The sequence below is a fragment of the Semicossyphus pulcher genome, unplaced genomic scaffold (assembly GCF_022749685.1).
Source record: "Semicossyphus pulcher isolate SPU_LCO1_2020_fin unplaced genomic scaffold, fSemPul1.0.p SCAF_21, whole genome shotgun sequence".
In the NCBI taxonomy this organism is placed as follows: domain Eukaryota; kingdom Metazoa; phylum Chordata; class Actinopteri; order Labriformes; family Labridae; genus Semicossyphus; species Semicossyphus pulcher.
In genome coordinates, this window is record NW_027211695.1 from 9,397,110 (window position 1) to 9,409,336 (window position 12,227).

At 42.5% G+C, this 12,227-nt stretch overlaps 1 protein-coding gene across 1 annotated transcript; it reads right to left on the reverse strand.

Moving 5' to 3' along the window:
- Positions 1 to 906: 906 nt before the first annotated feature.
- On the reverse strand, positions 907 to 10,719 carry LOC138601136 (uncharacterized). The gene is made up of 10 exons (XM_069672718.1): positions 10,635 to 10,719; positions 7,293 to 8,686; positions 6,748 to 6,989; positions 5,073 to 5,275; positions 4,691 to 4,851; positions 4,386 to 4,489; positions 3,509 to 3,529; positions 2,050 to 2,172; positions 1,537 to 1,637; positions 907 to 1,429 (listed from the first exon to the last, which is right to left on the reverse strand). Exons 1-10 carry the CDS (start codon positions 10,685 to 10,687, stop codon positions 907 to 909), a joined length of 2,925 nt encoding a protein of 974 aa, XP_069528819.1. The 5' UTR covers positions 10,688 to 10,719.
- Positions 10,720 to 12,227: the final 1,508 nt, after the last annotated feature.

Here is a 12,227-nt window from a genome sequence, read left to right on the forward strand (position 1 = left end):
GGCAGTAACACTCATGAAGATATGGGACCAAAGAATACTCACCGCCTCGAGGATGCACCTTAGCCCCCGGATAGACAGATAAGTAACACACGAATCAGTAGAGAATTCTCTGCAGCCAGAATGAAAATCAACACAGATACATAGGATGATTTATTCAAATAATTGATAGTTGCTGTAAACACTACCCACACACATTTATAATGGCTTTTTTCAGCATCTTTCAGAAGATCAGGTCAGTCATAAACACACACACACACACACACACACACACACACATACACACACAGTCACTGTAGTTAACCATCAACAGGTAAGTTCTGTGCACATGAATACTCAGACGGCTGTAAGAGAGGAGATGGTCTACCAAGGTCAATATTAGCCCATTATGGTCCTTTCATTGAGCTGTGTGTGTGTGTGCCTGTCTTTGTGGATGTGTGATTCCCTAAGTATGTCAATTTTTGTTAGTCTACTTTTTTTTTTTTTTCTGTTAAAGTTATAATCTCGAAGTTGTCAGTTTCGTTCTATTTGGTGGCACCTAATGGTGATAAAAGGCAATTGCGGGGCGCATACAAACACTTTAAAATGAGGTTACAGCCTGGAGGACCAGTTAGCTTAGCTTAGCACAAAGACTGCGAACAGGGGCTCAGTTTAATAGCGCTTGGCTCGCAACGCAACATGTTACTAAAGCATCATCAAAAAGCATGCGATTACAAATTTTATTCAAATGTGAAATACATTTGAAACCTTTAAATATGTAACATATTTAAGTAGACAATTTACAGCAAACAACACATCACAAAAAAGTTTGAAAAACAAGCACTTAAGTTTAAAATTTTGTTTGAATTATAAAACATCTGTAATGAGTCTTTGACCTCAGTGGTAGTAATGCGTTTTGAGAGTTAAACACTACTGCCAGTTGATCGGCTCTTTTCCCTCCAATGTCCCAGCTCCTACATCCTCTTTCGCTTCTGCGCTGCAGTAAAATGTAGCAGGGTTTTGGCTGTGTCCAAATGAGCCCCATGATTGGTGGAAAGGTATGTATGAGGTGGGCTCTCTTTGATTCGAGTCAGCGCCGTCAATATTAGTGATTACATGAGAGTTTGAAGCAGCGATGTTGCTGTATGTTACCACTGTGCTGGGATTTAGAACACTGGCGTTGCTGGGTGTGATGCCATGGCTATTTGCTACAGAGTTGAGGACGTTGTCTGCATTGTTAGAATTTCCGTGGAGGCCAGAGGAAGAAAAGGTCAGAGCTGGAGCCTGGGGCTGGAGCAGGTTACTTCCTGGAGTAGCCATGAGGTTGTTAGGAAGACCAAGGGCCTGACGCTGGGTGAGGATCTGGTGCTGCAGCCGCCTGTCGCTCCAGTCCTCCTGAGGCTGGCGGTGGATCTTCATGTGAGCGTTACGGGACTTGATTTTATAGAACATTCTGGAGCAAGGAAACAGGAAGGAGAAAGAGTGTTGTGAAAAACAATCTAAACCATCTGTTGGCTCGCCCTTAAGCCAAACTCAGTTTGTATGACTGGTTTTACTTACTTGCCACAAAGCTTGCAGGGGAAGAAGCTGGCCAATGAGGGCACAGGAACCGCCTCCTCCACTCCAAACTGTCTGTCCACTGGCTGACAGATGGGTGTTATCTGTGACAACAGGACCAATTGTAAGCTTCTTTGCTGTGATTGACTTGTTAAGCTGCATTCCATGCGGGATAACCATTTAATGCATTTAACTCATTACAGGAGACTATACAAATACTTCAAATACTCCATATTCTTCTGCACCAAGCACACTTTTCTATTACAATTGTTACTATGTTTTTTTTTAAATCTATAATCGTAATGACGCAGTGCAGCCGACTCTGGTGGGAATAGGAAACTTACCAGGGGACAACAACAGGAAGAAATAAAGAGCATGAGAACTAAAGGAAAAGGCTGTCAGTAAAACACAAACTAAAATAAACATCAGAGGGGTTCCAAGTAAGTTGGGACATCTTTACAGGGGGAAAAAACATTTTTTTTAGCTTCTGTTTTTGTTGTTGTTGTTGTTTCTTACACTTTTCTGCTGCTCCATCTCTACATCTCTGCTCTCCTCCTCCTTCTGTTTCTTCTGCTTGTCCTGGAGCTTCTTGCTCAGGTAGTAAAATTCAACACACTGGCTCACAGTTTTAGTCCTCACCTGCAAACACACACACACACACGCACGCAATAGTGAATAATTAAAACTCAGGAATCAGCCTGATGGTGTAATCTTTTCTAGGCCTGCCTCAGCTTGATTTCAAATAAATAGCAGGCACATTTAAAAAAATATGAGCTCATTCCAACCATTTATTTGGTCTGTGACTAAAGTTTAATCAAGGTAACAAGGGGATCTGGTGGAGTTAACTAGTTTACTAGGTTTATTGGCACTTTAAAGGGGACATATATTAGCTAAACAATCAATTTTCTATTATGTGTTTTTGAATCATGTTGGTAAAGTTTGTTTCGTTTTTTTCTGAGCCTCCCCTTCCTACTGAAATGAACAAGCCATTTTGCCATTCAAAGGTTAGACCTTAGCCACAATTGGCTGACAGTATTTGGAGTGACCACATGTGCGATCCCACGTGGGGGAGCGGCCACACTGCACTGTCACGCCAAATTTGTAGAAAACATGGCTGCTCTAGGATCGGTTATTCGGCTTTATATGTGCGAGCCAGATTTGCCAGGAGCTATCAGAATGCTAAGTTGATATCTTGACAATCACTTGACTACAAGCTAGTGCAAGAAGGTGTGAATGACTGTGAATGACGATTGGTCGATTTCAGTGAAAGCAAGGTTCTACGTAGAAACCTGCAGCTGTTCTGAACGGCCAATTTCAGAGGCGACCTTTTTAAACATGTCATTCTGGAAAAACACGGAATTATGCTGCTTTCACTTTTTTCACTGTGACAATAAACACCCAAAAATGTGAAACCCATGCACAATATGAGAATATCCATTTAAAAGATATGACCCCTTTAACAAAGCAGCAACTCATATTATAGACTATAGGGTAAGGCATACGGTAACTGCCACCTTTAGGGGATAAAGAGGGAGTAAATTCAAGTTGGCTAAAGTGGATGATAGAAGCTAGTTAAACATGTATTTACAAGTGTAAACCAATACTTGTTTGTATGTGTCACTGCGCTCCCACGGATGAACGATGAGTCAAGAAACACCAAAAATGTGAAAATGTGCATGTGAGAAAAATACAGCGCTCACTGCACCTTAGGAAAATATTACTTCACCTTTGTTTGATGATCTTGAACCAAAATGAACAAGATGAAATGTTGTCTGCAGAAATGTGTGCATTTTTGGAGTACATGTTACTTTGAAGGCTTGGGCAAAGACAGATTAGAAAATATGGAGAGGCTAATCATTTCAAGAATGCAGCACAAATAAAAAGCAATGCATGAATAATATTTGTACCAGTTTCTGTATGAGAGTGAAGTCTTTTCCATAAGTTTCCAGAGCTGCACTGAAGAGACTCTTCTCACTGTCTGTCCACAAATCACGACCTACAGAGAGAGAGGGGGACAATGGGAGGCCATGAGAAACAATGGAAAACAATCCCAGCAGTCCTGCATGGTGTAAAGCCAAGTCATGTAGTGTAATGTGTAAAGTCATGCAGCAACTCGATGGCAACCGGTCAAGGAAACAGGAGATGTTCCTGGGATAGAGACCTTTAATGGTAGAACAGTATCCAGAAATACACCCATGGGAGGGGACAGAACAATGTCCACTCTGTACTTTACATGCTTCTTGTTGGATTTATATGCACCAAAGAGAGAGAGAGAGAGTGAGTATGTGTGTGTTAGAGAAAGGACGGGCAGGGGGGCATGTGATGAAAGTAGCAGGAGATTTGGGCCTCTACAAAGGCTACTATTGTACATCGAGTGGGAATTCTTACTCCTTTGCTGACTCATATGCTGATCTGCATTCAGCTGTTCACTGTTGCACAGCCACACTAAACCTCACTCACTCAAAACCACACTTTTTTTTAATACATATTGCTTCACTTTTAACTTTGAGGTCAAAGGTCAGAAAAGGTTACCAGAGTAGTGGTAGTCTCCTGTCGGTAATGGCTTTGAGAATAGCAGCATCTCCAGTGTGGCCTGCAAAGAAGAGAGGGATGGAGGAGGCGGAGAAGAGGTGGATGAGGCATGCAAGGAGAATTAACTGGATATGAATGAGTAAGTGAGAGAAAGAAAGAATAAAGCAATGAGGAGGAAATGATTGGGAGAGTGATTTTGCATTGATGTAAGTCAATGGATGAGTGCATGAATGAGTGAAAAAGATAAATCAAAGAATAAATAAAAAAGGACAAAATTAATAAGAAATAAGATAACAAATTAATTCTTCTTCACAACTTACCATCATGTCCCCCTGACAGGAGTGCAGGCAGTGCAGAGCCAGCTCTGTGTTACTGCCCCCTCCTGGTACGCAGCTTGAACTACACATGGACAACAGCTTCTCCACTGAGCATGCACAAACACACACACGGGCAGGTTAAAATTAGCATGATAGGATCTAGCTTCCATCAGGGTCCATCTTGAAATTCTTCATCATACAGTTACTTATAGGTAGATTATGATATTTTATTCTTTATTCTCCTGTGTATCAAATATCAGTCCAAGCTGGGTTGAAAAAAAGTTTAGGTCAGAAAATATGCTATGTACCTTGAACTTGTGAGTCGGTATCCTCCTCCAGCTTGCCCCACGGTTTCCAGAGCAACTTTTCCCTGGTGAGTTCCTCCTCTGGTGACCCCACCTCTGACCCCTTGCCATCCACACAGCATGGAGGCAGCTCCGCCTGGAAATCTTGACTAACGTTGACGTACCTGGAGAGAAAAACAGAAGTTTGCGGGAAAATTGAAAGCTGCAAAATCCTTCCATATGAGAAGATGGATCCTTGAGGAATGCTTGAAGAGGTGCAGGAAAACCTTGAGCCTGCACATGATCTAGATCTACAACAAACTACTTCACCAATTGACTATATTTTCAAGACCATGCTGACTAAAACAATTGAAAAAAAAAAGGAGACATGAGTCGCTTTACTCACGGTAACACTCCACACTCCTCTTCATCTCCTCCACATGCTGTTTCCTCTCTGTGATGGAGGGATGAGAGGCAGGAGTACAGCCCTGTCCCCCTGCGTACAGGATTAAGGAGGGGCCTAGGAGTGTAGCGGCCCCTCTTCTGACTCCTGTTGGAGTGAAGGATACTGGGAAACAGAGTTCCAGTGTAGATTGGGCTGGCTTTTTCCTGTAAGAACACAAGGGAAAAGCCTTTAAATTGTTGCCCACTCCTTTTTGGATTAATACACAGTCAAAAATCATACCAGTATCCTAATATGTTGCAATAGTTTGGAGGCAACTGCCCAGGCATCTAAAAAAGCAAGTCCTTAAATGTTTTCTGGAATGAATTAAGACATTTTCTCATTTTAATCCGAGTATCAAATACAGAAATAGGCCAATGACATATTTAGCCTGTGTTTGCCGAACGTAAATAACACACCTTTCTCCATCTCCATATGTGTCTCATATAAACACTGAACCTATTCAACATGTCTTTAGATAAAATCCCCGGGTAAGACTGCGGTTTTAGAAGCTGTAATGCAGTTGGAGCTAACGTAATTTCTTGACACCATGTATTTGTCCGCCCACTGCTTCTGCACGGCTTCTCAAGCTGAAGCGAGGGTTGCCTCCCGCTCCGCAATCTCATGGGCCTTGTTGATGGAGGAGTGACGTCAATGTGCAAACCTGGCAATGCCGCAACTTAAATGTGGCTTGTTTTGACCTTTTTTTGTACTCTGAATAAACCCATTAAGACTCTATAGAGTTTTTGTTTCTGTATGTAATTAATAGTTTGGTATGGCTACTTTTTGGTTAAATTAAAGGTTCAAACTGTACGGTCGTCCCTGACTATTAAAGAGACAGCTACATAAATAAGTACAGACCCATTGAACACCTTATGAGGTGAGGCAAAGTTTATTTCCTTCATTTTCTATGAAAACTTGAAAACAGCTTTGCCAGGAAACTCTGTGGTGACTTGCTAAAATATGCTATAGAAAGATTGACAATGGTGGGACGTGCGATTTTTACCTAGAGTGTCTTTCTGTCTTTGTTGTACTTTCTGGGTTCCCTTATTTCACCTCCAGGATACAACCAAAAACTTGATCTTGTGCTTTTTGAAACGTCTCATAATTTATGGGAGAAAGTACAGTTTCCTATTTACACACTGTTTGCTAATGCAAGCTAGTAAGTAGTTAGTACTTGCTAGCTTGCATTGAAAGAGCCCTTAAACAAATGAGCAGTACTGTAAGCTAAGTGACAAAATGTGTCTTTTCTCAAATGTTGTTTACCTTACAGCCAAGCTGTCAGCTTTTTAAGGCTATACTTAGGCACGGTGGTGCTAACATTTTCATGCTAACATGCTCAGAATCACAATGCTAACCAACTGAAGGTAGGCCTATAATGTTTAGCATTTAAACCACCTCAGTTTAGTGTACTAGCATGCTACTATTTGCTAGTTACCACTCAACACTAAGAAGTCAAACAAAAAATAAACCATGCTAATCTATGCTAGCTAGTGAAGGCTAAGCATAAAGTTTACTGCACATAAATGTCAACTCACAAGCTCACAGTCGAAAAGAGGAAAAACACAAGCATATCTTTTCCAATGTCACCTCAAATTTTTTTCTTGTAGTGAGAGAATAGAGGAGCGCCATATTATACCTGTAATTGGTTCAGACTTGCAGGTCCATTCTTTACTTTCTGGGTTACAGCGTGAAGGGTTGCCTTCTCTGCTCCTTCATAACGTTGGCTGGAGAGATTAGATGGATGCAAGGGAACATGGGGGGAGGAATGGAGGGATGCAGCGCTGGTAGGACAGAGGGCTCTGACTGGGTGAGGGGACGATCGGACAGAAGAGGAAGTTTGGAATGATGATTCTGGAGACCGAGGGATGTTGTGTAAGGCTGGAAAAAATAAGAAAACAGCAAAATAGCAAAACTGCTTGATCTTATAATGTGGAAGGCAGTCAGACACACACAGTAATTCTGAATTTGAGTCTGTCGTTCCATTGTGTAAATTTCACTTCACGTTTTTATGTGAAAAACTGAAAAGTGAGAATGTAATTTGCATATGGGGAATGGGTAATTTCAAAACCCCTCCTACTATAACCCACATGTCCCGTAAATGTACATGTGGGTATTAACCCCTTTTTTTCTTTTCTTTTTGAAACACTTGACAAACTTTGGTTATCTTTTATAATAGTTTACCTGTGGTGTTGCCGTAATCTCTACCATGAGATGCTCTCAGGGGGCCTTCCATGTTGCTGGGGTCGCCTGATGACTGTTGAAAACAGTGTGACAGCTGTGGAAACTTCCATATCACACCAGAGGAATGGACAGATTGGAAAGGCTGAAGGTGCGGAGCAAAGAACTGGAGGCCACCAAGTGATTCTGCCCCCTGGGACACTGAATGTCCTGTACCCCCAATGGGAGAGTCCATTTTGGAGGGCGAGTGGGAAGAAGGAGGTAGAGGTGTTGGAGGCGGGCTAAGAACTGAAGACATGAGGTGAGAAGATGTGGGAGGAGAGGGGAAAGACAGAAGCGAGGAGTGAGCGGGTGAAGAAGAGGACGATGGAGGCAGATAGGAGTCCGAATCAAAAGCACAGCTCTGTCTTTCGCCTCTCCTTTCTCCAAATTCCCTGATCTGTCGAGAGGATTCCCCACTGGGAATCATAGGGAATCTTATCTTTCGCTGGGAGAGGAAAGCCTCAGAGAAGGAGTCCAGTTTCTGAGTGTACATCCCACTGCTGAGGCCAATAGGTGATCTTTGGGGTGGGCACCCTGAGGTCAAAGTGTGGGTGTCTGCTGTTCCACTCCATCTTCCCTCTCCGGTCTGACTTGAGGGGGAGACACTGAGCCAGGGTCCCTCAACTTCTGCCGGTTGAAGCTGATCCTCGCCTGAGCCACAGCTGGACCCATAATCTTCTTCTCTACCCAAATAATTCTCACTTACTCTCGAATCGGTCCTACAAAAGTCTACACTGCTGTCACTAAAGCTCCCTGATGCACTTTTGTTGTAGGAAGTAGTTTGTTTAAAAAAGTGGCTAATGTTAGCGTCTCTATTGTGAACAGTTTCGCTTTTACCTTCGTAGCTAACATGCCCATAATTGTTATAGTTTGCTCCAAGTTTTCGTCTGACTCTCTCCTCACTGCTGCAATTCATATTGTAGAAAACATTGTTTGCGTGACTGTAGCAATCTCCTTTACCGTACAAATCATCTGCAGCGCTTTCACAACTCTCCCCATCCTCCCAAACCTCCTCTTTTTTGCTAACGCTATACAATGTCTCAGCAAAATGGCTGCCTAGACTGCCTTCTCCATCAAAATGGCCAATTAACTTAGCATCGCCATCCAAAGCGCTACTGTTTATCAAGCCCCTGTTACAAGCACTCTTTCCACCAGAAGAGGAGGTTGTGGATTCTTCCCCTCTACTTCCATATTGCTCCAGAGGATCCAGGTCAGGCTGAGAGAACGGATATCCCACTTCAGGACTTTGGAGGCTGGGCAAGGCGAGGTGAATGGATTGATGGCGGCGGTGGTGGTGGAGGTTGTGGAAGGATTTGGTGGAGGAAAGGTCATCCATTTTGGCTTGTTGGGAGTGGCTACAGGACACAGACAGTAATATAGTGTAAATATAAATGAACAAAAATAAAAACAAGTCACAAAATTAGCAGTAGCTAGTAGCGTTACAGAGTTAGCTAAATTGCTAAAGGAAGCATTCACCATTCACATGCCGGTACTTTTATTTGACAGCTGTTATCAAACTTGGTGCCCCCATAGGCTCACAAAATATTATCACTGCAATGTCAGTGTGTGTATGTGATCCATTATAGTGTGAAACAGTGGAGGATTAACAACGTGACAAAGGCCGAGGTCAACTTGGTATTAACAGATGAGGAGCTTTTTGTGCTCCCCAGACAGACCTTATACTCCGTAGCTCTCAACAGGAGCTATCAAAATCAAGAAAATAAGGACATTTAATAAGATACTTGGTGGTAATGTAGCTGAATGTCGCAGAATTAAGTGGAACACCAACATCTTAAGTTTAATGTCCTTATGTAGCTTATAAATCTCTTATGCCACTCTCTGCATGGTCGTGCTGTGGCCAGCGCTGTCGCCTCACAGCTAGGAGGTCCCTGGCTCGAATCTCGGTTTGGATGAAGGGGGCTTTTCTGTGTGGAGTTTGCATGTTCTACCCGTGCATGTGTTGACTCTAAAAATGTCCCCGTAGGTGTGAACGTGAGCATAAATGGTTGTCTGTCTCTGTCTCTGGCCTTTCGCCCTATGACAGTTGGGATAAGCTCCAGCCTCCCTTGACAGGCTGACGGACAGATGGATGGATGAATGATAGATGATACCAGAGGTGTAAGGGAGTACTGAAATATTCTACACAAGTAGAAGTACTGTTACTTGACAAATTATACTCAAGTAAAAGTAAAAGTACTTGTGTAAAAAAATTACTCAAGTAAAAGTATAAAGTTGCTCATTTAAAAAGTACTTAAAGTAAAAGTTACTTATACTTTCCACCCCACTGACATTTTATAATGAACAAATTTTGCCACGGTTATGCATAGTTTAGGCTCATTGACATCTTAGCGTGCTTGAACTTATAAATAAGTCAGTCATTAAGTCAAACTGCAGGTTTATGGTTTTTAGCATGCAAATTCCTGTTGAGCATTTATGCTAATGCTTGGCCCATTCGGCCACAGCAGATGGCTTTTCAATGTGTCTGGTTCTATCTGAAGTTTTTCTTTGCCTCAATATTATAATAAAGTAATATTACAAAGAGTCTAAACCTGCTGTATATGTAAAGTGTCATCATCCATCCCCCCATCCATCCATTTTCTTCTACTTATCCCAGCCACCCTGAGGAGGACCATAGGTAGTAGCGTTTGAACCTGGATCAACTGGTAAATTGAGAGCTTCAAGCCCACCACGATGGTCCGGTACGTTGCACCAACACATCTGTCAATCTCTTGATCTATTTTACCCTCACTTGTGAAAGAGACCCTGACATACTTGAACTCCCTCGCTTGGGTCAGCACCTCTCTTCCCACCCCAAAGGGAGCAATCCACCGTTTTTCTGCAGAGAACCACGGCCTCTTGCTTGGAGGTTCTTTCTCTCCTCCAAACCGCTACGCACTCGGCTGCAAACCACCCCAGTGCCAGTACAGGCGTAGGCTACAGTAAAATGGTGTCATTTGGTTTTGTTTGCCTTCAAAACAGGCAACAGATTATCATTTCTGATTTATAATGTCTGCAATGAAGTCTAAGGAAACAATCATGAAGACAAACAAACATGAACACTGCAGATGCTTGCACAAAACCCTTCTAACTTATCAACGATCTTTCCATGCAACTGGTTAGAAGATCTCTTTATGTACAGACGCTGACATCGCGGCGCATTAAATCTTTAACTCTGAGTTGGTTTTTCTTTCTCTCTAACTTGAAACCACATTCTGCTCTATATAGGACAATGAGTGAGTCAGAAAGAGAAAGAACGAAGGAGGATGAGATAAGACAAATACACTGTAGATGGGTTTTTTTTACCAGTCTTTGGCGCTTAATTTCCATTTCACACATGTTCGTCCTCTGCTGTTCATGCTTTCAGGTCCTTGCTCTTCTTCTGAATTTCCTCATCGTTCTCTCTGATTTTTATGCTCTTTCATTCTCCACTGTCTCGTGTGTTTGTCTAATTATTTCCTTGTTCAGATTTTCAGCCTCTCACACAGTCCTTCCTATCTCGCTCGCTCTCTTTCTTCGCTGTGTGTATGCTTTGAACCACATACACTGTCACACATACCTAAAGCAAAATGGACACACACAAGCATTATACCCAGACCACATACGCCGTCTTATCACACACAGAAACGCACTCACACTCATTCACTCTCTTAATTAGTCACTGAAACACACACACACACACACACACTGACTTTAACACTCTCATACACACACTCGCAGGTGTCAGAGGGGACCAGCGGAGTGATGTTGCCTCTGCCTTTTTCGTCGTTGTGGTTACCACATCCTGAGGAAACAAACGCTGACGGATCTCCCTGCTTTCAGCTATCTTTATCTCTCTCTCTGCCCCCCTCCTCCATCTCTCTGTCTGCCTTTCCGTCGCTCTGCCCATCCTTATCTCTCTCTTCGGTCTCACCAATGCGCCCAACTTTGTTTTCTATCTTCCTTTCTGTCTTTCTTGTCCTGCCTTTCTTCTTATGTCTGCTTTTAACTGCAGAAGTTCTTCTCTAGTGTCCCACTCCCTTATGGGCACTCTTCTCCTTTTTGTAGTTTTATTTTTGTAGTTCCTTTCATTTTAAAGATATTTCTGCTGAGGTTGTGTTACTTAAACATTTAGGGGTGTGTACAAAATACCTTTAAATCACAGAAGCCTTTTAATCAGCAGTGAAAGTAATTTAACTTTTTACATTAATTATATAGGCCGTGGGTAAGTACTATTCTGATTGACCTCTGTACAGTTGAAAGTGTGAAAAAAAGTGTGTTTCATAAGTCAGGTATGTGTGTGTTATATGTGCGCCTCCATACAGCACATTTTGTAAGTGTGTGTTTGTGTGACTGTAAGAGAGAGAGAGAGAGAAAGAGGGAGAGTGTGTGCAGAGGTGGTAGCTTACATGTTTACCAGATCAAGATTCTCCGGCTGAGTCAGCTGACAGGAAGTGAGAGAGAACGAAACAGGAAGGAAGACGGCGACAAACGATGAGGTTCAGGGAACCCTCTGAACAGCCTGCAGTCCCACCTACTCACCCACCCACTTACCCACCACACTCACTTACAGTATTAACCTTTGAAATTTTCATATAACATTTTCTACCTTTGTTATGTCATATAACCAAAAACACCCACTCACACAGTGACATGTAACCTCAAACACGACCACTAACGTGCCCACTGGCCTGTGAACCACTTCTGTAACCATTGCCATACACACACACACACACACACACACACACACACACACACACGGATGAGACATGAGACAATGAGTTTAAATTAAGAGAATGAAAAAAAAAAAAGTAATGAAAAAGTCATTGAAGTGTAAAAAAACCCCAGAATATTGTAAATTGGGGCGTCAGTTTAGCTCGGGGTTAAAGCGAGTGCCCCATGTTTAGAGATGTAGCGGCC

Bases quoted from the DNA above. Each gene is read 5' to 3' on its own strand.
- LOC138601136 (XM_069672718.1), bottom strand. From the start codon at position 10,687: ATGAACAGCAGAGGACGAACATGTGTGAAATGGAAATTAAGCGCCAAA. The intron at 2,173-3,508 runs GTGAGAAGAGTC...GTGTGTTTGCAG, and splicing joins TCGTGATTTGTGGACAGACA to GTGAGGACTAAAACTGTGAG. The intron at 1,638-2,049 runs GTAAGAAACAAC...CTGTTGTCACAG, and splicing joins AGATGGAGCAGCAGAAAAGT to ATAACACCCATCTGTCAGCC.